Below are 25,454 nucleotides of genomic sequence, written 5' to 3' on the forward strand. Positions count from 1 at the left end.
ATCTGCCAAGCTTCAAGAGACAAGACAGCGCCGAGACAACATCAGGTCCCTTTGCGGACCTGAATCTTCAATATGCCTACCAAAAAGAAAGCCAAGGTCGTCGCGGTGCAGACAGCAGTTCCAGATCTACCAACGCCCAACCCACCGTCGTTTGGACGATCTCACCGTGGCCTCGAGGAAGAGATTGCAGACTATCCAGAAATTCAACGCAACGAGTTCTTGACTACAAGGGCTATCTATCCTGACGACTTCGAAAGAGTCCGCGGCCGAAAAGATGCCTGGCAGGTAAGCGTCAAGTGAGCCAACGCGTCTGCTTATTGACCATCTAACACCACAACAGCGATACGAAAACCTAGCCTTTCAAGTCAGAATTGGACCGCTTGAAGACCCTGAATACTTTGCCAAACTGATATTCGAGTTTCCACGGGAATATCCAAAGGTATTGCCTAAAATTAATGTTCTCGACGTTCAGCCAAGAGATCCGGCGATAAGACAGCGCATTGAGCAAATCATCGCTGATTATCCACGCCAACACCTGGGGAACGAGTGTGTCTACGAAGTCACAAGCGCCATCATGGATTTCCTCACCGAGATCAACCTGGACAAGGCTGCCAAGAAGAATGAGTTCAGTCTCGAAGAGGAACGTGCTGCGAATGAGGCGCGCACTAAGAAACAACAGGAAACCGTTCGGAGACGACAAGAGGAAGAAACCGAGAAGCAGGAGCTCCTGTTCGAATCAAAGGTTGAAAGCGAGAAGCAAAGACGGCTCAAGACAATAACTCGCAAAATTACGGGAGATGAGAATGCCGACTTTTACGATGCCCCAGAAGAACCAATCCGATTTGACCAGTCGATGACTTCACGAGACACTGTCACGTCTACACCTTTCAAATTCAAAGCCGTGACCGGAAGATCAGTCATTCTCAAACGTCCGGACAAGAAGGTTTTGATTGTGGCTCCACGCGTGGACATCGATCGAGTCCAGGCTCCTCGATTCCTGCTAAAGATGATCTATCTCCCCGAAACCATCGCGCCCAGGGCCAAGCTGCAAAAGTGCATGGAGGTTGTCGAGCAAGATCTTGAATCGTCGAAAGAGCACCGTCATCCAAACGTCGTGGACCTCATCAACTACAAAATTGAGCACATGGACCTGGGTCAAGGAGGCGGTCAGTGGAACCTAACAATTCTTTCGGAATTCGCCGAACAAGGGTCTCTGTCTGATCTCTTGGACATCGTCGGAGCTTTGAGTGCAGCAAGAATTCGTTCGTGGGCACGCCAACTGGCTGATGCTTTACTCTTCTTCGACCAACAAGGATACGTTCACCCTGCAGTCCATGCCGGTAACGTGATGCTGTTTCGCTCTGTCAGTGGAGGAGTGACTGTCAAATTAGCTGATGGCTATGGCACGCAGTTGAGTGACTTGGTTCGAGCTGCTCAGAATCTTTCCGAGCCTTCCGAGCAGGATCTTCCATTATGGATCGCTCCAGAGCTGAATTCTGCCACTCCTCGAAGATCAAGCAAGACGTGCATCTGGGACCTTGGAGTCATCATCATGCAGATGGCTGTAGAGAAGAAGGTGAAAGAAACCTACACTTCTCCTCATCAAGTCATCGCCGGTTGCGGATTCGGGACAAATGTGACAAGACTCCTTACTGCAATGTTCCACAGCGAGGCAGCAAAACGCCCCAGCGCATTCGAGCTTACTCGAAAAGCGTTCTTCACGGAAGAGCGGGAACCAATATTTCGAGATGCATACCCGGGAACCCCTGGCACTCCAAGTCGACGCCGAAGATACAGCGATCGATACGTTTCACGATACTACAATGACTTTGAGGAAGTCGAACGTATTGGAAAGGGCGGATTTGGAAATGTTTATCGCGCCAGATTGAAGCTTGATGGACAGTTCTATGCAGTCAAGAAAATTGAGAGCACTTCAGAGCGTGAATTGGAAGGAATCCTTGCGGAAGTCACATTGTTGGCAAGATTGAATCATCCCTACGTAGTCCGATACTACAACTCTTGGGTTGAGCGAGAGGACGCGGATTATATCGAAGAATCCCCTCAACCACGACTTCCAGATCGGTCACTGCAACAAGCTCCAGCTGTTAGTACAGGCCATGACTTCTTGGAACCTTCAGTCTATCGCAATCAAGGTCCTGAATACAGCAGCAGCGATGATGATGGAAATATGTTCGGCTACCAAGATCCTCCAGCGATTGATGAGCAAGATGGTTATGACGATGACAATGATCCGTTCAAGACCGATCCGGAGTCTAGTCGCCCAGATGAAGGACAGGCAAAGGAAGAAGAGATAGAGGACGATTCTTTTTCAGTCCGTATTCCAACAAGTCCAGGATTCATGGGAAGCTTTGACAACAACCCCTTCGACAACAGCACCGAATCACCTTCGAATTCGATCGCTCCAACCCGATCACGAACTCCTTTGAGGCAGAAGCAAAAGTCCACCCTGTACATTCAGATGGAACTCTGTGAAGGCAAGACTCTCTGGAACCGAATGAAAGAGGGTCTTTCCAATGATGTCCCTGCTGTCTGGAGCTTGTTTCGCCGCATTGTTGAGGGGCTTGCTTATATCCACGCGCAGAGTATTGTGCACCGCGATCTCAAGCCAGAGAACATCTTCTTGGATGCTCATGACAACCCTAAGATTGGTGACTTTGGTCTTGCTACTGCAGGACAAACTGTGTCAAAATCTCACGTCTCCAAGCCAGGCATGACAATCACAGATTCTTGGGGAGTGGGCACCAAAGGCTATACTGCTCCTGAGCTCTTGGAACGTGGCAAGAAATACGACGCCCGAGCAGATATGTATTCTCTCGGAATCATGTTTTTCGAAATGTGTTATGCCATCCCGACACAGTACGAGAAGAACATCCTGCTTCAAGGCTTAGCCAAACAGCCACCTCAGTTGCCGCCATTCTTCGAGGAGGATATCCATCAAACACAGGGTGAGATCATTTCACAGCTTGTCAACGTTGATCAGCAATTTAGACCTACTGCGAGGGAATTGCTCGACAGCGGAAAGATCCCGGAACCTCTGGAAGAGGAGAAATTTCGACGCTTCATTGATAGATTGGCTGAACAGAACCCCGAAGAGTACCAAGACCTCATCGGCAAGCTCTTCTCCAAGCCCAATGATCCTGTTTCAAGCCTTGCCTGGGAAGATCGGTCTGGAGAAAGCATGGTCCCGGTTGATCCTATTCTGTGGATCTCAGTCACCGACCAGTTGAGGTCAATCTTCCGTCGACACGGCGCGATTGAAGCCCCTAGACAAGGGATCATCCCGAAAACCGGATTCACGCCAAATCCTGCCGTCTTTCTTGACCCTTCCGGCCTGACAGTACAACTTCCAGAAGACCTGACGCTGCCGTTTGCTCGCACACTTGGGCAAACCTCATGTAGTTTCGCGAAGACATATTGCTTTGGTGCCGTATATCGTGCCACTGTACCAGGAAATCAGCCTCGACAAGTCCCAGAAGTGGACTTTGACTTTGTCTCTCAGAGCGCTAGGGACTTATCACTCAAGGAAGCTGAGGTCATCAAAGTCCTGGACGAAATCCTCCACGAATTCCCGGCGCTTGCAGCTCGGGAATGGACAATCTACCTCACACATGCAGACCTGATTGACATTGTCCTTGACTTCTGTCGAATCAAATCGCACGACGTCCCGCAAGTTAAGCAGGCTCTGTCTTACCTCTCCACCAGCGAGGGTAAATGGGACAAGGTCCGTGAGAGACTTCGAAGCACGGCGATCAATATCGCAGAGACTTCGGTGACAGACCTCTCCAAATTCAATGTGGTCGGCGACGTGGAGCGAGTCCGTTCAAAGTTCACACAGCTGTTCGGACAGGGAGACCACTTGAACAAGGCGCTGTCCCTGTTTGCACGGCTTGACGAACTCGTCCATGTCCTTCGGCAAATGGCCGTACATACACAAGTGCTCGTTGCTCCTCTCCGCAACAACGCCGAACACCTGTACCGAGGCAGTGTGCTCTTCCAGTGCATGGAGAGAAGTCACAGAAAACTCCTGGCTGTCGGCGGCCGCTATGACGCTCTCATCCAAGAATTCCAGACGAAGTCCGACAAGGGTTCAACTCGCGCCGTGGGCTTTCGTTTGAACATCCTGGACCTCCTTGCCTACGTCCGCGGACAATCAAAGGCGCACAACAAGACAGGCAAGCACACCGGCGGCGGCGCGGAGACGAAGGCGTTACCCCGATACAGTGACATTCTGGTCACCAGCTTCGACCCAAACACCCTGAAGAGTGCGTGCGTCGAGGTCATTTCATCGTTGTGGGCAGCCGGCCTCAGTGCCGAGTTGTCCGAAGAATTTCGCTCCTTGGAGGAGCTGGAGAGAGCGTACCGCGTCGAAGGAGCCAACTACTGGTTGGTCATTGTGAGAGGAGGCGCCGAACGTGGCATGAAGGTGCGGAGCCCTGCTCGCGCCGAACACGAGGTCAAGTTGGCCGACCTGGTGAGCTTTTTGCGCTTGAACATGGCGAAGAACAAGTAGATTTGCAGCGAATGAGCAGTTAGTGATAATAGCCCTAGTTAGTGCGTTTCAATTAATACCACCCGTCAATGCCCTCGTCCCTCTCAACATTCGTTCTCGTTGTGCTCTTGACCTCGAGTGTCTCGCCCTTGGCAAAAGGAAACCTTGACTGCTTGAGAGGGGGTGAGCCTTTGAAGAGTACAACGACATGTATATACATGTCTTAGTAACGAAACAGGCCTCCCTTGGTCAACGGGCGCCTCCGGTGTTGAATGGACTTGGAGATCTCGCCTGTACTAGAATAGTAGCTACGGTCATTGGGAGGAAGGAGGTTATCCAGGGGCGACGAGCACATCAGCGCTGTCGTTCGGAATGATACTGCACGCTCTGAAACCCCCGCACGTTGACAGTGTATATTATGGCCGACAACCTTGGAGAATGCTCGGGTTTTTTAGGGGAGAAGTCTACTATGAGTCTAGCTAGTAGGTCTGGTAGAATCTAAATATGTACTTCATGCGAGTCCTTCAATACGCAATAGCCATATGCACTCCATGACTGTACGTGCTCAATGTTCTTCGGTCACCGAATACCAAGAGAGCTAGTGTAAAAGCAGGGTAGCCATGTTTCGTCTTGGTCTGTACAACGTTCCCCCATACGCTATAGAAACGGACCCATCTTGCAACTCAGGGCTCGGGTTGCGAAGTTGCGTTCACATACAGGTTCTGTAGAGACGGGTCGTCTTCGAGGGCTTCCAGCACTTTACCCACCTCCTCTTCCTGTTCGGGAGTGAGGGTCACCATGCTTTCCTCGTTGGGATCGTATACGACCTCCGCCTTTTCTACTCGCAGACTCAATTTCTGCTGCAACTTCTTCGCGACATCCATCACATCCTCGGGGGGCGTGTCGATCACCAGCCTGCCGTCCTCATCTGTGCCGACGTCGTCGGCGCCAGCCTCAATCGCATCTTCGAGAGCCTCGTCAACCCCAATCTTGTTCTCCTGGTTCTCTTGCTGTTCGAAAGTGATGCGGCCTTTTTTCTCGAAAAGGAAGGCTGTGGGGGTGACCGTGGCGCCAGCGCGAGAAAGGATGAACCGTATGTCTTGCAGGGTGCGAGCCTTGTTGTCAGTCTGACATTCGAGAAGAGCCGCGACGCCGTGGGGTAGCATTGCTTCTATGATGAGGTTTTCCAAGGTTGCACCGGAGGGGGACTTTCCTTGCCCTTTGAGGATCGCATGCTCGATGGATGACTTAGCCAGCTGGCCCTTCTTTGCGGCAACGATAGCGGCATTGAGGCGTGGGTTCAGGGACGGATCTGGACCACCGACTGGGTGTGTGTTAGTACATTGAACAAAAGCGGTTGCAGAATACCCAAATCAAGAGATTGAGGACGGGTCGGTGGCCATCCTGGTGGAGATGCAGGGCCGGCACAGAAATGGGCTGGGAAAGCATACGTCTTGAGGCGATGATAATATCAGACGACAGTTGCGTTCTCAATTTGCTTGTTCGGGCATCTGTGCGCGCTTTGTCGTGCTTGATCTTGGACCAGCGATTGTGGCCAGAGAGCTTGGGAACTGCGCCGGAAAATGGTCTGCGCCAGGACACTGAGCACGGCTCATGGATGAGAGAACCCCATGGCGTGGAGTAAAAGCGTTGACTCCGAAGAGGAACGCGAGCTGATCCCATGCAAGTTCTTGATGTAGTCGTGATTCTGCTGTCCGCCGTAGAGGAAAAGCAAACAACGCCGAGTCACAGGTTGAGCAGTATGTACCCCGACAATGCAACTATCTGATTGGCGGGAGGCAGGGGCTCTAGGGGGATGGTGTTGCTGCTTTTACCCTGGGAACTCCGCACAAAAGGAGAGGAGTTGAGCTCACGGGTAGAATGCTGTAGCCCTCGACATCGTAGCTGGTACGGCTGAGTTTGGAGCTTGATTCCCGCCCAAATACTGCGACAGGACTCGTTCAAAGGTAAGATGTCGTTGAATTGCAGCAAACCCAGGTACATTCTCTGGGTACAAACAAGGTTATTAGGGCGGCGTGACAGAGCCCGATATGGACGACCTGGTCTTTGGAATTGATAGTTTCTCTGATAATACACGATAAAACAGCAAAGAGAATCCACAACCTCTCTGCGACTTCGCTGGGTTGACGTCAGTACGCTATTAAAGACACCAATTTTGAATCATCTGCCACAAACATGGATGCTGGAGCCGTTGTGATATCCTGGCACCAGGCTTTCGAAGAGCATCGCATCCCCACAACACGAGCGATCGAGAAGCAATTACGCGCCAATGCTTCGAGAGACAAGGAGAAGCTCAGAGGATTAGTCGGGTGAGTGCCTGACAGTGTTCACTGCAGCTATGAACTATGATCTGACGACCTATCAGCGGCTGCTATCGTGAATTTTTAGCGACAGCAGAGGCGATCGTCGCCCTAGAAGAGAAAGCTCAGGTGGCCGAGCAGCATATCTCATCGATAAGTCACAATTGTAGGCCACCAGAATACGACTTGGCCCGCCGACAACTTCCCACAGAAAAAGTGACTTTGGCTCAATTCCGACTATTGCAGCGATGTTACACGACCTCAGTGACATGCCTTCAGAACCTAGACACTCTCAAATGCTCAAAGTTGACTCTGTTGTCACGACTCCTGTTGAGATCCCTCGACAACGAAAACTCCTTGTCTTCGAGCCTCGAGCACATGAGAAGGAAAGTAGGCGCCCTTCGGCAGCGGCTTCTCCGCCAGGTCAATGTCATCCTGGTCAACCCTACTTCGACCATTCCGGTACTCGTCGATGCAGTGTGTTCTTATTGTCTAGTGACCGATGCCTCGTCAAGCAAGGCCTTGGATCATCTTCACGATCGCCGACTCGACAAGCTACGACTTCAACTGGATGGGACTTCCGAACGCTCGGCCATATGCGAAGCGCTTCGATACCAGCTGGCGTCTCTACAGGCATTCAAAACTTTGACTGGGCATTCGGTATCTGAAGCGATGAACATGCTACAGAGGAAAGCGATACTAGCCGATCCTGCTGTTAGAGAGCTTGAATCTCTCGACCTCGATCGAACTTGGCCTCTGTTACCTGAAGAAATCCAGACATTTGTGCCGTACTTTCAACGTACCTCGTCTACTTCTGAAGAGGCGCATGCTAAATTGGAGGCATGGTCTAAGGAGTCCTCGGGAATACTTGAAAAAGCGGTCAACGAGCATCTTGCGCAATTCACCGATCCCGCAGAGGTGCTTGAACTGAGGCGAGAACTCTTCACTTTGTTGTTGCCAGTGTACTTCTCTACGCCGGCTGGCAAAGATATCGGCAAATGCATACGCAAGTCATTGAATGATCATATGAGCGCCATATGTCAAGATCATGGCTCGCGACTGAACAAGATTGCGGAAGAGCTGGTGAGCGCGTCACAGTCGAGCACCTTAGGCAGCTCACTTTGGTCACCCCAGACGGTGCAAACACATTCCGACAGGGGAGGATTGAAGATGATTAGGAGACTGAAAGCACGACATTTGGGTCTTAACAAATCTCTGTCGAATGCTACCAAGGCGTTGGACGATTGGATCGCAGGTATCCATGTGGCCAAGGATCAGATCAATGAGCTTTCCAAAACACGCTGGCGAGATATGATAGAAGAGCCAGACGAGGACCAGGAGGATGAAGCAACACTGGAAATCCGGATGCTTGGCAAAGACGATCCTGACTATTATAACAAGAGTCTGCAGGAGTCTGCACAGAATGCAGTGTCGGAGTACGAGAGCCGCCTTGCGGCAGCTGCATCTGAGGCGGTTTCGCAACCTAAAGACCTCTCTCGTGTGGTTTATGTTGTCCGCGCCATCAGAATATCAGCCGCAGTATTGTCCAGGACGTTTGAAGACGAGACACAGGAATCAAAACTCGATGAAAAGATGCATGATCTTCACAAAGTCATCGCTGATGAAGTGGTTCGGCAGCTAAGCGAAGCAAGTCGCGACACCAACAGGAGATCAAAACGGGATATAAATCAACTTCCTGACGGCATGCCTTCCCCCAAGGCTTTCATGGCCTTGCGGCGATTATGCCGTGTCATGGCCGACATTGGCGGAACCGATCTATGGACAATCCCTGCAGTTGCCTTGGTCAAGAAAGCTGTTGCAGCCGAGATCTTTGACCCAGAATGGAAAGGAAACTATCTCGAGACCGATTTCGACGAAACCTTTTTGAGAGCAGCGCTGCAAGATGTCGCCGATGTTACGAAGTCGAAGGCCACCGAGACTGAGAAGACAAAATCGGCAATTGAGTACTGGTCGAGGACGAAGCTGTTATTTGGCGTACTTGCTTGAAGAGAGTTGTTATGCGCCTGGAGATGATTGTATTCGACCCTATGGGTAAGAAAAATGTCTGTTGGCTTCTCTACCCTCTGCTCTTCTACACTCAGTGCATTACGTTTTGTCCTGATAGATCGATAGCCTCCTTTGATTGTCCCCCACTCCAGAATGACTCATCATAAGTTCAACAGCTGCAATCTCGCCATCCAGTTACCAAGGTACTCCTTTTTTTTTCGCCATCCAGTTACCAAGGTACTCCTTTTTTTTTCGCAATGCCTGTAACAACAATGTTCCCAGTCAACAAACACTCTAATGTTTACCACATCATCCTGTGACGAGCAACAGTTACACGATTCTGGTACTGCAAGCTTTGAAAATGACTCTCGGAGTAAAGACACACGGAATAACGCAGGCGCCAGCATGCATAACACCGGCTTTGGGGAACTCGCGCCGGAGGTTTGCATTCACATCACTTCGATCTTTGAAGCCGAGTTTTGCATTGTAGCAACAATTACGAAAATGTGTCATCCATTAAAGGGGTAAGATGTTGACCGTGGGGATCAAGGGGATTGACTGCCTAGGTACAGTATTCAATGCACAACCAGTATCATCGACCACACCATCGAGAGCCGCGCGATTCTTGACTTTACTGGATGTCAATTCCAGACACCTTGGTGGCCTATTTCCACGAATGAATGCCTTTCTCGGGATTCAAACGATGGCTTCACCGAATAATTCACAGTTATTCAGCAACGACAATAATTCGGTTCCGTATTCATTATACGAGTGACACACTATTGTCTTCAAAAATAGGATGGCTCTACAGCTCAAGGCAACACCAAATCTCTTCACCACCTTCAGCTGCAGCCTGCCGCCCGCCGCCCCTGGACCGCCCACCGTAGAGAAATTTCCTATAAAGTACCGAACCCCCTTCCTCCTACTTGTTCGTTTCCTCTTTCTCATCCCACACACACCCACTTCAGAGACGGTGACTCGTCGGCGTTTTCGGGTATATATACGTATGACTACAGCCTTGCTTATCCGGTGAGCTCCCTAGGCTTATATATGAGGCCAAGAACAACCACAATTAAACTAATTGTTGGCAGGACTTGAAGGAGAGACAGGGGCCAGACTTCTACCTGAACTGGTAAGTGTACTTACACCTCTTCGGTTTTCGTTTCAACGACCGGATGCTGACCAGCTTAGGTACTGAGACACCAAGGTATCCCTAGCTCAGTCTTCGAAGACGAGATCGATACTATCAACACTCTGTCACGTTGCTACGTACTTGGAACCAGTGACGAAATCAAACACTGTCTGGCATTTGCCAGCCTTATCGGCATAGAAGGAAATCATATTTTTGGGCAACTCATTGGGTGCGCTTCGTATCCTTGCGCAACTGGACGTCCGTTACTTGGCTCTGACTCATACCTGCCACGGCATATTCGCCTCACCTTTGCGCCTGTTAATTCTCGCAGTCCGAAGACTACGGAACTTGCCAAACAAAAGGGACCGAAGAAAGATGGTAAACCGACAACCCGTCGTAAGAAGCGCAACGGTGATATCTCTCTTACGTAGATATGGAGAAGCTCAGGGATAAATTTGTCGACCTCCTTCTGACTGTTGACATTAGCAAGGCCAGCAGGATCATCAACTCTCGTGGAGAGGTTGTGCTCAACGAGCTGCCCGCGACGACCAACCAAGGATCAATGTCTTGAATTGCCAACAACATCTTCGAGGAGATTCTCAGGATCGCCGCGATGAATCGATTGGTTGGCCTGGTCAAGCATAATCAACAATCCTGATGGTGGTGATCCAAAAGTTGTCAAGCGAGCAGTTGAGGCTGCTAATGATCGGAAAATACCGAGAGTCTATCGGGACCTGTTCGTCGCGTGGGCGATGGTCGACGCGGCCAAGGTAAAGACCAATAACCACCATCGCAGTCTCATGGGAAACATCGCGCTTCTTGACCTCATCAACACCTACACCAACCTGGTAAAGGTAATCAGTCAAGGAAGGAACTTGCTCATCGAATGCTACCGATCAGAAAAGTCAGAACCCCAGCTAAGACGGTCTCGCCCGTACCATGAGACTTGCTCGGTGGCCGGAGCATACAGAGACGAGACGTTTCAGAACACTCGCAGAAGCTGGCCCAGAAGCACGTCAGGAAGCAGGCCAAGAAAGAGGCCAAACTGAAGATCAACCAAGACAGCAAGAAAGCGGCCCTAAACGTCCGACTCATACTCACCAATGCCCCTGGCCAAATTGTACGCAGTAGACAAGTCACCTTCCGCTTATGCGCCTTCATTTTGTACGATACCATTTAGGACGCGCTTGGCGATGTCATCTAAACGGTTGCGAGCATGCCAGGTACCGAGAGCCTGAGCTTCAGAAACGCCACAGAATGATGTGCCACATTGGTAGCCCTCTACAGTGTGGTCATCAGCACTGTGGCCAAGCATATGTACGGCTTTCCAGGTTTTACGTGAGTGAGGCAAGATGATCCTAGACGACCCCGAATGGAAGAAGCTGGTCAACATCAGGGCTGATGGCGTACAAGGCCTTGAGTACGACATCATGATCGTCGATGTGACCTTGGGTCGCAAAGCAGGGTTCCTGGGCCTGCGAAATCGTTCCGTCGTGGCCAACAGTCGATCGGGATCTTTCAACATCTGGACGATTGATCGTCTCCACCTCCTCAACGCAAAAGGTTGTCGATGTTCCCCGCTCTTTCGCCCGCGCTCTCGGTGAGAAGAAGCACGGTAAAACCGACCCCGACCTCGGCGCGAGGAGGGACGAACAGTAAATGGGAAGTTCATGAAAGCTACTGGTGGTGGTCAGAGGGCACTCCAACAGTCTGGGAGTCGCGGAGAAGGTTCCGGCCATGCTCGGGAAAGAGCTGGATGCCCAAAAGGAAGGATTCCCCAGGGGAGAGACTTGATGTTACACGGAATGCGGCGAACAGTGCTGCTGCTGCTGCTGCTGCTGCTGCTGCTGTGAAGCTTGGTCACAGAGCCGCAGGAGAGGCGGCCGAGGCTGTTCGAGTGTTGACAGAATCTTTCCGTCAAGTTGTCAGTACGCTTCTCTGCCGCATGACGCATGCTAATCGCGTCATAGCATGCTCTTGCGTCTCCGCCTTGGGTGGAGGACGGCTCCTCGATCAGGAGGAGATCCCATGATCTGCTGCACAGTGCCATGAAGGCCGAGGCGTGGGATCGTGTGACGGAGGTTTGCAGTTTACGATCAAAATAGCCGCTCTGTTTTGGAAGAGAGCTACACAGAATGTTGTGTGTACAAGGTCAGGTCTCCGCGCCATCTCTTTGGGCGTGTACCTGCATGGTTATTATGTCCTCGGGAGCTCTCTGCATGGGGTAGACGCATACCTCACCTTCCACAGGTAGTGAATAGTCTAAATGGAAATATCCTGGTACAAGTCGGTATGCAAAATGATAACCATACACGTACGGTGTATCCAACTAACGTGCGGACGATCCCGTTTGTACCTTTCTCTTCACAGAATAGGGCAGCCAGCTGTCATATCACGATCTTGTCGCCGTTCACATTCTCCCATTTGTAGAACTCTACAGATATCTCAGCGACAAGTGGAGACTTCGTCTCAAGGTATGATACACAAAAGGCTCGTTTATGTCTCGCTAATAGTGATCCTGCTAGGTCGACAACTCGTGACAGTCATTCTCCTGACCGTAATCCACATGCCAGATAGTCGGGCAAGACGAACAAAAAGAGAAGATCGTGATACTCCCACAACAAGACATTACAGACAGTTTCGATTCCAAACATGCTGAGCTGAAAAAACATCATGGTCGTCCCAACACCTTCTTCAGTACCTCGCGAAGTTTGCCTTCACTGTCACTGGCCATTTCCATCGACCGCCAGGCGATGAATCGATCGGGCCGTACGAGAAGGCAGCCGTCCTCCTCGATTTCTCTTCTTTGTTCCCTGAAATCATGGGTTAGTCACCATAGCTCATCTACGGAGAGACTGTTGTACTCACCAGTCACGATATACGTCGACCCACTCTTGTCCCCAGCCAATGCTATACGCATTGATGTCCAAGCCGAGCTCGGTGCCCACTTTCTTGGCTGCTTCGATCCACTTGTCGCCGCCGATACCGGTTATCAGGCAGAAGGAGCCGTGGCCGGCAAGATCGAGGGTCGAAGTATGCTCCTTGTCCGGCATCGTCTTGTTCAACCAGGCATGGGGCAGGCGGTGGCCAGGGTAGGTGCTGGCCTTGTGCTGCAGGATGGGGTCTTCTGGCCACTCAGGCTTCTCCCGGCCGGCCTTGATCTCATCTTCTAGATAGACAGCGGAAGACTCGTAGCGGTGGTTCATCTCCACCCCGATGCCGTGGAATTCGTGGCTCGTGCCTTCGATGGCAGCGTTCACCCGCTTTCTCCGCTCACGGGCTTCAGGTGTGGCATCCTTGAGACTGTTGAGGATGGCCATCCTCTTTTCGACTGTGTCTTCCATCAGGCCCATTTCTTTCCACACCGGAACATGGTCACGGATGCCCTGGTTTGCCCGAGTAACAACGCCGAGACCTACAGGCTGTCGTTCGGTGCTGTAGCTGTCAAGGATCGATGGGGAGGCAAAGCCCTGTGAGACATATTTGATCTTCCACGCAAGGTTAAATGCATCTTGAACACAGGTGTTTGATCCCAGACCGTTGAAGGGAGGATGACGGTGGACAGCATCGCCTAGGCAGAAGACGTTGCCTTCTGAGTAGTACTCGGCGACGATCTCGTTGATGTACCACTTGGACACGCCAAGGACCTCTACGGGCAGGTCATCTCGCCCAACAATCTCCTTGCATCTCTGGGTATATTGCTCCATTGTTGGTTCCTTCCATTCGGCACCTGGCTTGGGGAAGAGAATAAACATCCACCTGGGATGGTTAGTACAGGCAGCCAAAATGCCAGTGAATGGACTTACTCGTTCCATGGCCTCACCATACGGATGAGGCCGCTCCAGGCAAAGTCCGGGTATTCCTGGTCAGGCTGAAAGACCCAGTGGAGGTTGCCCTTCCTCGCCTCGACGAAGTCGCTCAAGTCTACCTTGACCAGAACGTTCAGTGCAAGGCCTTGCCCGGGCTTCTTGATCATGGGAATCTTGAGTTCTCTGATGACTTGACTCCTGGCACCATCACAGCCAAATAGATAATCCGACCTGATCAAATATTCAATCTTGGTCAAGTCATCGCGAACTCGGCTGAGAATCTTTCCGTCTGCTTCCTTTTCGAAACTGAGAAGGCTCGTCTTGAAGCGGACATCCCAACCCTCTGCGGCTGCTCTCTGGACCACGATGGGCTCAAAGACTGTCTGAGGAAGATCCACGTGGTGGCAGGGAGTCGCCGAGTCGTATTCCCCTCTTCGCTTAGGATCATTGCCCCAGGAATAGATTCGTCCATATTCCTCTCCGGTCATGTCGTGACACCAGCGGGTGTGTGTCATACAGTCACCTTCAACTGCTTGGCTTAGACATTGCTTTTCCAGTCCGATGTCCCGGAGACATTCCAGGGCGGCGGGGTTTGTGATATGAGCTCTGGGAGTATCTGACGTGGTGGGGGCAGCTGCTATCATGATGCCCGTCATGGAATATGGCGGATGCGAGAGAAAACATGCCAGCGCTGCTCCAGCAGGACCAGCACCGACTATCAGGAGAGGAGTCTCAATGACCGTGGGGCTTGTATGCTGCGTCCCATCGCTAACGCCGTTCACCACCGTGGAATGCGGCATGTTAGTCAATGGCTATCGGGCGCTTGAAGATATCCAAAGGAACGGGGACAGGGCAAGGGCAGAAAACGATATCGAAGCAGGAGTGCTAGAAAAGACTGATCAACAGGCTACAATAGATTTTTATCGTCAATATGTACAATCGCGTGAAGTCTTGGGGAAGGGGTTTGCCCGGGAAAACCCCCTTTCCCCAGACCAAGTGCTTCGTGGCCGATGGGGACATCTTCTACCGTCGAGACCCGACTGTAGCCAATTATCTCCCTCGGCTCGTGTTTAGTGCTTGAGATCCCGGGGCGTTTCCACACACGCGATGAGGGCTTGAAGAGGTAGTGATGGGGGAATTTCGGTGGGTTCGACCGGGTGGGTAACGCGAAGTTGTTCCTTCGGTCGGATGGTGGTTTGCCGGCTGTCGAGTTTCGGCAAAAGGATCTTTGTATTGTAGTGGTATGACGGATCGACTCCGCAGTAGAGTTCAAAGCATAACACGTACAACAAGAGGTCAAAGTCCCTCCGTTCAATTTCAAAACGCTGTGCTCGTGATTACCGTAGATTTACAGCCTGGGAAGAAGCTCAGGAAGCGCTGAAGAAGAATTTGGGGGACTCGATGTGGAGATACGAATCTCCGATCCCGAGAAGGAGAGAAAACGACTGGATCAGGGGTCTTCATGCTCCGCCGTAGCGTGGGCACTGCAATGACGTCATTAGTCAGCGCACCCCCTGCACTCCTCCGTTCTTGATACGCGTAAACGACTTCAACTTCAACTTCGCGGGGAGCACCAGAACGAGGACGAAGTGGTGCATTGAGCCATCGTTTACTTACCCCTGCGCACAACTCTACGAACACGATGCACTGACAGTGAGACACCTTTCAATTATTCAGCAACCGCGCTCCGGTCTCTCATCGTCGTGCTGACGTCAAACGTCTTCCTCGCCGCCGCTTCTCCCACCAAACATACTGCTTTGCTTCCTCTCCGTCCATCACCATGCTTCTCAGAACTGCCTTTCGACCCTCCGCATTCCAGTCGGTCGCCAAATCCATACCGGCTGGAAGAGTACGGTCACCACTCAGTCGGCCAGTGCTCGTCGCTTTTGGCGTGTCCCTGGGTGCGGCGCCTTTCCTCCATCCCTCAAACACAGCTCGACTGGACACCTCACCCTATTCTCCTCAAGCCGCCGAATTTAGCAGTACCCCTTACACACATTCACGAGACGCCCGGACCCCGTTGACAAAAGATGGAAGGACACTCAACCCTGCGGCCGTGAAGCAGATCAGTCTAGGCGCCATCCTAGGTCTAGGTGCAGGGGTAGTCTTGTCGGCTTTCTCAAGCATGTTGACTCTCATCGTCGGTCTGGGAATTGTCCTTTGGCAGTACGCCGCGCGCAAGGGCTACAACTTTATCCCGGTTGAACGCCTGCAACGGTATTTCAAGAACATCGACCTCCGAAGTGCAATCAACGACAATGCGGCTTTCAAGATTAGCTTTGGCCTGTTATTTGCTTTGACAGCATTCGGGGATTTCTGAACAAGAACACAACCCTTAGTGGTAATGGGACGGAAAAGTGAAGAATAAGGACATACACAAACCAGAGCCCAAGAAAAGTTGACTTCGGTCATCTGGCTGGTCTCGTCTCTATAGATAGGGCCATCGAAAAATATACGCATGACTATGCATTCCGTCGACCATTCAGGGCCGAACATTCTGCATAAGGTGATCCTCCTCCTCCGCCTCGCTCCCTTCCGAGTCTTCTTCGCCCACATTCCCACTACGCCGTCTAAGGTCGGCACTACCTCTCTGCGTACTCTTCACACCGACGTGTCCTTGAGGCAACAAATTCATCGCATCCTCCTCATCGTCCAAATGCCCATGGAACCTCCACACCAGCCCACCAGCAACGGCAGCCACGAATCCCATGAAGGCGTAATTCCATACAAGCAATGGATCCCTCGCGAGCCAAATGAGTGCTTCTCCGATGAGATTGGCCGCGGCCGTCATGCACAGACTGAAGGCCTGTACCATGCTCCTCATGTTCCGCGGGGCTTTGGTGAAAGCGTACTCCAGCACCGTCACGCTCGCGAGGATCTCGCTTGTCGCTATGAGGACATAGATGGGTGTCTGCCACCATATACTCACGTCGGCCGGCGGACAGTCCTCGCGCGCCGCTGCGGGGTCGGCTCCGAGCTGACTGCTATCCAAGGGTAGCCCCTCATTAGGATACATGCCACAGGCGTTGTGCGCATAGATGTACCGTTGCAAGAAGGCAGCGTAGATCATGGCGGCGCTCCCAAACCAGAATCCTAGCGTGATTTTGCGGATCGGGGTGACACGGACCCACCCGGACTTGCGCAGGGCAGGGTAAACGAGCAGATCGCACACGGGAATGAGGATGATCAGCGCAAGAGGGTCGAAATTGCTCACGATCTCGGGCGGGATGCCGGTGTGCCGCATCGTGTCGGCCTGCGAGATGAGGTTGTTCTGAAGCTGGTTGAACGTGAGCCAGTAGATGGGCATCCAGAGGAAGACGGTGCAGGCTTGCACGCCCCGTCGCAGTTCGGCAACCCAGGCATCGTCGAACGTCATCCAGCTAGGTCGGCGGCGGGCAGGGATCCGCGACGGTTGCGCAGCGGTCCAGACATCGTGCGTCCGGAGATTATGTAGCGTGCGGATCGGGTTGAGGGACCATTGGCCTCTCGTGGCGTAGAAGAGGAAGCGGACTGCCGGGCCGAGGACAGAGCCCTGGGGTGGGTTGAGACGGTAAGTGCTTTTGTACACGATAAGCACGAGAGGACAGAGAAGAAACAGAATGGTCGGGAGAAGGAAAGCGAGGTAGTATCCTATGTACAGCGCGGCGTAGGACATGGAGAGCTGTCCGAGCAACGCGCCAATGTTGATGAAGAGGTAGAACCAGTTGTAGATGCGCGCCGACGTTTGCGCCGGGTCGATGATGACGCGGTCGCCGTCAGAGTTGGTCTCGACGCGAAGTTTGTCGGTGACGATCTGCTCCGCGATGAGTGGCGAGATGTTGGGCTTGAACCCTCCTGTCCCGAGGCCGAAGACGATGATCCCCACGATGAATGTCGCCAGAGCAGAGTCAGTGTGCTGCAGAGACGACGGTGTAGCGGCGGCAACGAGGATGAAATGCCCTCCTAGTGCGCATGCGATGGACACCATAATCATCTTGTACCTGGATACAATGCCACTCGCATTAGCTTGGCTACGAGACGGGAGCGCCCAATGGAATATGTGAAGAGTGTAGGAGAAGGCCGAGGAGGAAGAAGAGGATGAAAACAAAGCTGGAGATATGGATTTCCGCGAGCTACTTTACCTTCCAAGATACGTATCGGCGAGCCACGCGCCCAGCAGAGGTGTGACATAGCACCAGAAGGCGAAGAACGTGCTGAGAGCGGTCGCCGTCTGCTGTCCTTGACCCAATGCGCCCGGGTTGTTGTTGGTGTCACCGCTAGGGTTAAGTGCTGCACCAGTCGGCGTCAGCCGTTTGCGCTGGACAAAGTTCTGAAACAAGATCTGAGTGCCGTAGTATGAGAAGCGTTCGCACAGCTCGACGAAGGCGACCGTGTACACGCTCCACGAGATGCGGTCGGCCACGCGTGGCAACGTCTTCAGGTCCTCGTCTGTCGGCGAGTCACCGTCCCTCGTGCGGACGGCTTTCGCGTCCGAGAGGCTAAGGGAGCCTCTGAAATGTACCATCTCCGTGTCTGAACGGTCGGAACTTGTCGAGACTCGTGAGGCTCCGGTTGGAAGGGCCCTGAGCTCGATCTGCTGCATGATAACGCCAGGGACTTTATACCGCCGTGCAAAATAGTGTAATGAGGGTAGTTGGCTCCAAACTGCCCATTATGGTGTTTACTATCTTGTGCTGAAGACTCGTCTCAAGGAAATCTGACAAAGGGGCTGGAAAGGAACGACGCAACGAGTGGGTGTTGGTGGTTTCTGCTATGCCTCATGTGCGCTGCACAAATCCAGAATAGTCTATGGAAGGGAAAAAAAGAGAATGAGTCTCTCGGATTATCTGATCATATGGCTTGTCAGGCTGCGAAGGTGGCACATTGATGAAGGGCTCCGAGATATCAAGGTGAGACAGGTAAGGAGCACTCCGTACTCCGTAGATGTTTGCTATCTTACCTGAGATAGCGGATGCACGATTCTCCGAATTCCGGTGTCCGACACCCATTATCAGCCAACGACCTCCCTCTCGCTCAACGACCCTCTACATGGCTACCTCTTATATAGGCGTCTAACATCGGTGCAATTCAGGGGAGGCACTGTACATCTCAGTTACATTTTGGGATTAAACTACTCCAGGTGCAAATTTGGCGCGAGCGTCCAACTTTTGGGCAAGTTATAGCTACTACGGCCATTGCCTGGGCCATGGCCGCCATTATTTGTTGTTACAAGAGTTTGAGCTTGAGCAAGCTCGATTACGAGAGTTAGGAAAACTCATCCTAGACGCACCTTTCGCCATAATCTCAAACACTCCAGCATGTCTGCACCGGCCTTACCATGGCCGGAATCGGAATCAGCGCACTCACTGACAACAGCTACCAGCGCTGCAGCAAAGCAGAACGCAGTCTTGTTCTCCTCGAGCAGCTTGACTTGTTGCTTCTTCATGCCTCCCGCCGTAGTCCAGGCCTGCCACTCGTCGAGTATCCTGGAGACTTTTCTGGCCTCGCCTTGGTCGTTGTTGCTCTGATCCACCACGAGTAGATATAGTATCGCCTCGACGAGCTGCTCTAGCGTCCACTCGCGACCGACCTCGCCTTGCTGGATCAGCCACGCGAGACACGCCTCGAAGGCCGCTTTGATGCTCATGCGGGGGCTGGCGATGGCTTCTTGAATGCGACGCTCATTGCGCTCTTCGCGGAAACGGAGCGACTCCGTCATGTCGTTCATTTGGTCGCGTCGCTCAGCTGCTTCTCGGTTCATTCGGTGTATCCTGGCTTGCTCGGGAGGCATAGTGGCTTCGAGTCGTTCGGCGGCGACTCGCGCCTGGAAGCGTTGAAAGTGTCTGTTCGACATGTTCATTGTTGCGTCGCGAACTGCGCTCTCGGGTTCTGACGACCACTGTGGCGCGTCGGTCTCGGCGAGGATGCCCAGCGTCACGAGAACGCCGCAGGGTATGGACTCTTTGCGGACAAACGTTCGGATCTCGGCGGGAATCTCGAACGCCCACAAGCCGCCGCTGGATTGTTTCCGGGAAAGAAGGGCCGAGGACGCACATGTAAACCAGAGGGACGCCACTGATCGTTCATATGTGGGAAAGGGTTCACGGATGAATCCTGTCTCGACGTGTTTCTGTTCCCAATGAATTCGTTGCACGCGGTTATCCTCCGTTCGGAAACGGAGACTCGAGCTGTCTATGCTGTATTTGTCTGCGGCTTTCATCTCTTCGATGCGAGATGGTAGGTCTTTGACATCCTCCTTGAGCTTGTCTCGCGGCTCAAGTTGTCGAGGCTGGTTCAGCCGTCCCCAGCCTGGCGGGAGACTCGCGACGCCTCTGGTGTCTGTCAATGCTGTTGTTTCTTTCGTCCATCGGATGGTGACGCTCAGGACGCCGTCGCTTTCGTCGGGCATGGTTGTTCTTAAAACCCAGTCGGCGTTTCCCGCCGTCTTGTCTTCTGCATCGCCTGGCTTGCGTAGAAGTGTTGTTCCAGCGGGAGTCCACAGCCCGCCCGACTTTAGCTTTTCCCAACCCATTGCGTCGGGGACAGCACCCCAATCTAGCAAGAAATGGATGAGATCAGAAAATTCAATCTCGGCAGGTGGTTCGCGAAGCTCATCTTCATATTGTATCCTATACAGTTTTCTGCCTACCATCAGCCTCTTCCAATGGAAAGCCCTCCAACTACCACCACGGAGGAACCCCAACACGCGGCCTTCCTCCATCATGCTCATTGTGGTTTCCGCTCTTCCCAGCAGTCGGTGCTCCTCCCCTGTCTGTTCCTCACCGGCATCCGTGGATTTCCAGTAGTCGTCATGGTTTCTCTCCAGAGGGGCGATGGTGTATTTGGGTAATTCCACCTCGATCAGGCTCGTCATGGGAGAACTTCGAATCGTGAAGCCATCGTTGGGTCGAGTCCTGCTGACTGGTCGGTGACCGTGGCAGAGCAATGAAGCACGTATCCGTCGTTGTGTGAGGACCGCTAGCATAAAAGTGTAGAGAATGGGTAATACGCCGAGCACGGCCAGTGGCACACCGACATAGGTTATGATGTCTGTGGCAGACGCCATGGTGAGGGTGAGACAGGAAGATGGTGGCAGCCTCGAATGTCAAGGGATCATGGTTCAGTCAGCATTCTCACCTTGTCACAGTCCAGAGACTGGCATTCAAACTGCAAGAGAAGCTCCATATCATACACGCAGAAGATGCCCTGATCAAGATTGAGTGCTGGCCCCTCAGGCTAGTTAGTGCAGCGCGGGCGCAGTCAGGCTATGCTATTTTTTTTTAGTTCCGTGATGTTTCAGCATTGAGGTGATCCAAGAGGAAAAGGGGTAACAGAAAGAAATAGCTTCCCGCTGCCCTATCCAGCCTTCCATGCCAGAGGCCAAGAGCACCACCAATACTCCGTTTTTAGGCGTCAATTCATCTCTATGGTACCTAGAACTCGTGCCTGAATCAACCCTTCAGTAGGCCAGTGGTGTTTTTGGATTTGAATCTCGCCTCTTCTGTAGCCTTCACAACGAAGCACTTCTCTCCATAACAGATCCATCGCAACGGAGATCCATAGAGCAGCATGTGACGAAGGCCGACAGCTCTCAGAATCTTGGTTGGTAAGCTGGATTCGCGGCTATTCGTTCAATCACTGTACTGTCAGTGCTACCCGACCCTAAAACAGGCGACGCTGCAGTCAGCCGTTTAGGCGCGTGCAACCTGCCTCTTACAGTGGTCTTCAGCCCTGTCGAGCCTTAGCTTAATGGGTCGCTTAGGTAAGATATTTAGGTACCTGCATGCCTATACGACCCTACCCGTGCATTCTTCGCTTTCTCTCGGGGTGTGCAGGATGGATGACCTCAGCCTCAGCTTCACCATGCATGTACATCTACGACGATAAGAACATTGGCAAGTAACTATCATCTCTTTACACCCTGCTACAACCTTTCCACTGTACGACACGTCGCTCCTTTCCGAGGATATCCAAAACGCGTGGTCCTCGACCCTGAATGTACCTAACCTGGTCCATCACCTCATTTCCGGCTATAGGGTGCGATGCCCAGCTCCCGCATCACACACTCTTCTCGACGCCAAAATGCGAGCTGTGATCAATGCCGGCATTCGAAACGCCGGTGCTTGCTAGAAACCCCCAACAATGAGGGAGATAACGGCCGTGGTGTATGCCACAACTGTGGAAGGTTAGGATACGCATGCACTTTCACCTTTGCAGCATCCCAGGCCAATGGACGAGCAAACAGACGAGCACGACTGAATCGCTCTCAAGCTTCGATTCCAAAGTCTCAATCATCAGGCTCAAGCACAGCCGTCCGTGATAGCACTATCAGTGACGGTCCAGCCATTGAACCCCTGGTGTCTCTCGACGTCGCCGAGGGTGATTTGTTGCCGTGGCTTGATTTTGATCTAGATGGCATTGATCAGTTTGACTTGTCTGTAACGCCGTCGCTTCCCCAAGCAGAAGGTCAATTTGCACAATCTGGTGACGTTGTCCCACTGGCATCTTCACAGAGCCATTCTCAATACAGGACAAGATCCGTCGTGGGCTGCGCATTGAGAAGTCCAACGCACTTGCTGAACGCGAAATCGAATGCAACTATCCTTGATGACCATCTGTCTCAGATATACGAAACGATCACTCTTGGAGCGGGCTCGGTTTTCTTGGACTACAATTGCAATATGTATACAGGCCGATATCGATACGAGTTGGAAGAGAATATTCCTTGCTCGGACGCGAAGTATTCTGCTTCTGTGTTGGATTTCCTCAACAACGGCCTCCCGGACTTGGAGTTGCATTCGAAAGGCCCGGAACTTGCCTCGACGCCCTGTAGAGGCACGTCTTTATTACAAATACAAACGCCGCTCACCACTTTCGCCTCGCAACGACTACCCCTGGTCAGCACGACAAGGAGGATGAGAGTGATGGGTGCTTTCCGCTTTCTTGATCATTTCAGTGATTTGTGGGGCGTTCCCCTCAGCTCAGCAGATCAAAAGAAGTCTGATGAAGTCCTCAAAGCAGTTTTAAGGGCATTTTCATTCCAATGGTTGTCGAGCTCTGACACTAAAGTGGCTTTTGGTGCCTTATTTTCTACGCCAGCCGGAAGAATGCAGCAAGAGCCTGGAGACTTTGTTGATGCATGGCATAACGCTCGATCACTGATCAACGACTCCAGATCAATCTACTCTTTCCGGGTGGTGTACGCCGCACTTCTCTTTGATACTATCGATGTGCCACAAGAGATAAGGGGCTCTCCCGACAATAATGGCTTCGAAAATGAATTCCTTGATTCTGGTCTAGACAAATTGTTAGCTCTGGAGGCCCCTCTTCGTAGGTATTGTACCACCTTAGGGCCTTTCTCGGAATACTCGGGGCTTCTCGAAGCAAGCCTGAACATTGCTCTCTGGTTTGGATATCTTCGAGATACAGTGGCGAGCCTATTGACACGGCGCTCCTGCAGGATGCTAGATATTCCCAGGCAACGAAAATTCTCCTTGTCCCAGACGGATATCTTCAATGTGGAAGGTGGCATCCCTGATATGTGCCGCGAAGCACTTGCGAACGCCACCTATGTATGGAGACAGATTGGTCGATTCCAGAACGAGGTGTCAAATAGCATCGACGCGATACCCTCCATTTCGTCGGTATTCGCAGCTATCGAGGGCTACGAAGCAACATACCACATCCTTCTGGATTTTCCTTTGGAAAGTATAGCGCATCTACCTGTTGGATCAACCAAATTCTGGAGTGTGTATAAGTTCACGGGTGATTTTGTTCACCACTAACATGACGATTCGCTGACGTTCTGACTAGTTGGACTGATGTTCTTTTGGTACCTCGGAGTCCTCGTTGTCACTCACACCGTACAATCTGTGACAGCCAACAACGAATCCATGGACCAACAATTTGGCTGTAAACTCCGGCATTATCAACTGAAAGCGATCTCAGCACTTACGCGAACGGTAGAATGCGTGAGCACCTTACCAACTCCCGGATCCTGGAAGCCAGATAGTGGCTTGAGTGCAGACATCCCAATCACTGCTTGTCATATCAGCCCCGGCATGGCATAGCAGCTATCAAGATGGCAATTGCACAGACTATCGACCTTCAGTTACGTTCCGATACTGGAATTATATTCGATGGTATTTGGGAGCGTCAGGTAGGCATCCTTATGAAGGCTCTTGTCTCTCTAAAAGTCACGGTAAGTGGATCAAGAATCGCAGGTCTGGCACTTCAAGGCTTGATTCGAGATCACGGGGATATCCTGTCCGAATGCTGGTCTCCCTAATTCGGAAATCCAAGATCTCCAAGCAGAAGCTCCGCAGAGAAGGAGAAAAACGCGCACTCGGCTCCGACCCCTGCTTCCCATCAACGCACGGACCACCTTGGGTCTTGGTAGTCCCTCTTTGGCTACGGTCACTGTCTATTGTCGATGCATGGACATGCTTGTCCGACTGCAATAATGGCACAAACGTCGAATATGCACGAACGACAACAGTGCAACGATAGCGGGCCGAGACACCGGTTCCAGCATAATTTTGAACTCGATCTGAGAAGGGTCGGTCCCGATCATGCAATTTGACGGCTCTCATACGCACCTTCTGTTCAACATATCTCCTCTGGTATAAATACGGATGTTATGCTTGAACTACGATACACTTGGACATTCACAAAAATTTGTTTCCATCAGAGATTTTGTTTAAGCCTTGTGGGTCGACAGGTCGCACAATGTCAAAACCTGCGATTGTCCTTGTCCCAGGAGCGTGGCACAAACCTCAGCACTACAAAAAAGTCATCGATAGACTGCTTAAACTCAGCTACGACGCTGTCGGTGTATCTTTGGCTTCGGTGGATGCTAACCCACCTGTTCCTTCGTGGGAGAAGGATGCAGCAGCTGTCCGAGAAGCCGTGTTGCAGAAACTGAACGCCGGAAAGGATGTTGTTGCTGTAGCGCACTCATATGGCGGTCTTCCAATGGGCGAGGGTGTCAAGGGGCTAGGCACGAAGGCAAGAGAAGCACAGGGCTTCAAAACCTCGGTGACGAGGCTGGTCTACATGTGTTCTGTGCCTGTCAAGGAGGGACAAATCTTCCAGGAGGCCTGCAAACCCGTTACTGAGGAGGAGATCAAGGCTGCGGAGCTGCAGATGAAGGTAATAAAGGCTGACGAGGTATGTTGTTGTTTCGAGTGGAAGCCTTGTCCACTTGCATTGCCTAAGCCATTGCTAACGACAGTGCTTAGAATGGTAATCTGGTGCCGGGTGACACGGAACTTGGTAAAGAGCGATTATACAACCGCTGCGACCCCAAGGATGTGGAAGAAGCGTTGAAGTTGATCGGATCACATTCCGTCGGTACTCTGATCACGCCGGCCACATGGACACCATACAAAGAGATCCCCAGCACGTACATCGTCACCGAGAACGACCGTGCATTGCTACCAAGCATCCAAGAGCGCCTCATTGCCGAAGCAGAAGGCGCTTTCCACGTTGAACGATGTCAAGAGGGTCACTCCCCATTTCTGAGCGATCCGGATTTTATTGTATCGTGCATCCGCAGGGCTGCAGGCGAGGATGTCTAGAGCCGCAGACAACAGCCATAGATGTACGGCGTCTTGGTGATACAGTTCAAGCTCTGCACTCACCTCGATGGCTTCCCCTTTGATTGCTAGTTGTCACCGGTCCCAATTCTATCATCT

At 52.0% G+C, this 25,454-nt stretch overlaps 10 protein-coding genes across 10 annotated transcripts; 6 read left to right on the top strand and 4 right to left on the bottom strand.

Moving 5' to 3' along the window:
- Nucleotides 1-72: 72 nt before the first annotated feature.
- On the top strand, nucleotides 73-4,531 carry PV08_03870 (uncharacterized protein; the record flags this gene model as incomplete). The annotated part of the gene is made up of 2 exons (XM_016378221.1): nucleotides 73-285; nucleotides 341-4,531. The coding sequence occupies 2 exons, from the start codon at nucleotides 73-75 to the stop codon at nucleotides 4,529-4,531; spliced, it is 4,404 nt and encodes a 1,467-aa protein (XP_016236898.1).
- A 662-nt stretch (nucleotides 4,532-5,193) lies between these two features.
- PV08_03871 (uncharacterized protein) lies at nucleotides 5,194-6,193 on the bottom strand (the record flags this gene model as incomplete). Its single annotated transcript, XM_016378222.1, has 2 exons — nucleotides 5,194-5,834; nucleotides 5,962-6,193. 2 exons carry the CDS (start codon nucleotides 6,191-6,193, stop codon nucleotides 5,194-5,196), a joined length of 873 nt encoding a protein of 290 aa, XP_016236899.1.
- A 513-nt stretch (nucleotides 6,194-6,706) lies between these two features.
- PV08_03872 (uncharacterized protein) lies at nucleotides 6,707-8,838 on the top strand (the record flags this gene model as incomplete). The annotated part of the gene is made up of 2 exons (XM_016378223.1): nucleotides 6,707-6,840; nucleotides 6,897-8,838. The coding sequence occupies 2 exons, from the start codon at nucleotides 6,707-6,709 to the stop codon at nucleotides 8,836-8,838; spliced, it is 2,076 nt and encodes a 691-aa protein (XP_016236900.1).
- Nucleotides 8,839-11,322: 2,484 nt separating this feature from the next.
- Nucleotides 11,323-12,075, top strand: PV08_03873 (uncharacterized protein; the record flags this gene model as incomplete). Its single annotated transcript, XM_016378224.1, has 3 exons — nucleotides 11,323-11,533; nucleotides 11,665-11,894; nucleotides 11,941-12,075. 3 exons carry the CDS (start codon nucleotides 11,323-11,325, stop codon nucleotides 12,073-12,075), a joined length of 576 nt encoding a protein of 191 aa, XP_016236901.1.
- Nucleotides 12,076-12,641: 566 nt separating this feature from the next.
- Nucleotides 12,642-14,579, bottom strand: PV08_03874 (uncharacterized protein; the record flags this gene model as incomplete). Its single annotated transcript, XM_016378225.1, has 3 exons — nucleotides 12,642-12,783; nucleotides 12,839-13,729; nucleotides 13,777-14,579. 3 exons carry the CDS (start codon nucleotides 14,577-14,579, stop codon nucleotides 12,642-12,644), a joined length of 1,836 nt encoding a protein of 611 aa, XP_016236902.1.
- A 980-nt stretch (nucleotides 14,580-15,559) lies between these two features.
- PV08_03875 (uncharacterized protein) lies at nucleotides 15,560-16,099 on the top strand (the record flags this gene model as incomplete). Its single annotated transcript, XM_016378226.1, has 1 exon — nucleotides 15,560-16,099. The coding sequence occupies one exon, from the start codon at nucleotides 15,560-15,562 to the stop codon at nucleotides 16,097-16,099; it is 540 nt and encodes a 179-aa protein (XP_016236903.1).
- Nucleotides 16,100-16,261: 162 nt separating this feature from the next.
- On the bottom strand, nucleotides 16,262-18,361 carry PV08_03876 (uncharacterized protein; the record flags this gene model as incomplete). Its single annotated transcript, XM_016378227.1, has 2 exons — nucleotides 16,262-17,759; nucleotides 17,901-18,361. 2 exons carry the CDS (start codon nucleotides 18,359-18,361, stop codon nucleotides 16,262-16,264), a joined length of 1,959 nt encoding a protein of 652 aa, XP_016236904.1.
- A 672-nt stretch (nucleotides 18,362-19,033) lies between these two features.
- On the bottom strand, nucleotides 19,034-20,824 carry PV08_03877 (uncharacterized protein; the record flags this gene model as incomplete). The annotated part of the gene is made up of 1 exon (XM_016378228.1): nucleotides 19,034-20,824. The coding sequence occupies one exon, from the start codon at nucleotides 20,822-20,824 to the stop codon at nucleotides 19,034-19,036; it is 1,791 nt and encodes a 596-aa protein (XP_016236905.1).
- Nucleotides 20,825-21,900: 1,076 nt separating this feature from the next.
- On the top strand, nucleotides 21,901-23,828 carry PV08_03878 (uncharacterized protein; the record flags this gene model as incomplete). The annotated part of the gene is made up of 3 exons (XM_016378229.1): nucleotides 21,901-21,943; nucleotides 21,976-23,523; nucleotides 23,572-23,828. The coding sequence occupies 3 exons, from the start codon at nucleotides 21,901-21,903 to the stop codon at nucleotides 23,826-23,828; spliced, it is 1,848 nt and encodes a 615-aa protein (XP_016236906.1).
- A 658-nt stretch (nucleotides 23,829-24,486) lies between these two features.
- Nucleotides 24,487-25,337, top strand: PV08_03879 (uncharacterized protein; the record flags this gene model as incomplete). The annotated part of the gene is made up of 2 exons (XM_016378230.1): nucleotides 24,487-24,927; nucleotides 24,999-25,337. The coding sequence occupies 2 exons, from the start codon at nucleotides 24,487-24,489 to the stop codon at nucleotides 25,335-25,337; spliced, it is 780 nt and encodes a 259-aa protein (XP_016236907.1).
- Between the last annotated feature and the right edge of the window lie 117 nt (nucleotides 25,338-25,454).

The sequence above is a fragment of the Exophiala spinifera genome (assembly GCF_000836115.1).
Source record: "Exophiala spinifera strain CBS 89968 unplaced genomic scaffold supercont1.3, whole genome shotgun sequence".
Classification (NCBI taxonomy): domain Eukaryota; kingdom Fungi; phylum Ascomycota; class Eurotiomycetes; order Chaetothyriales; family Herpotrichiellaceae; genus Exophiala; species Exophiala spinifera.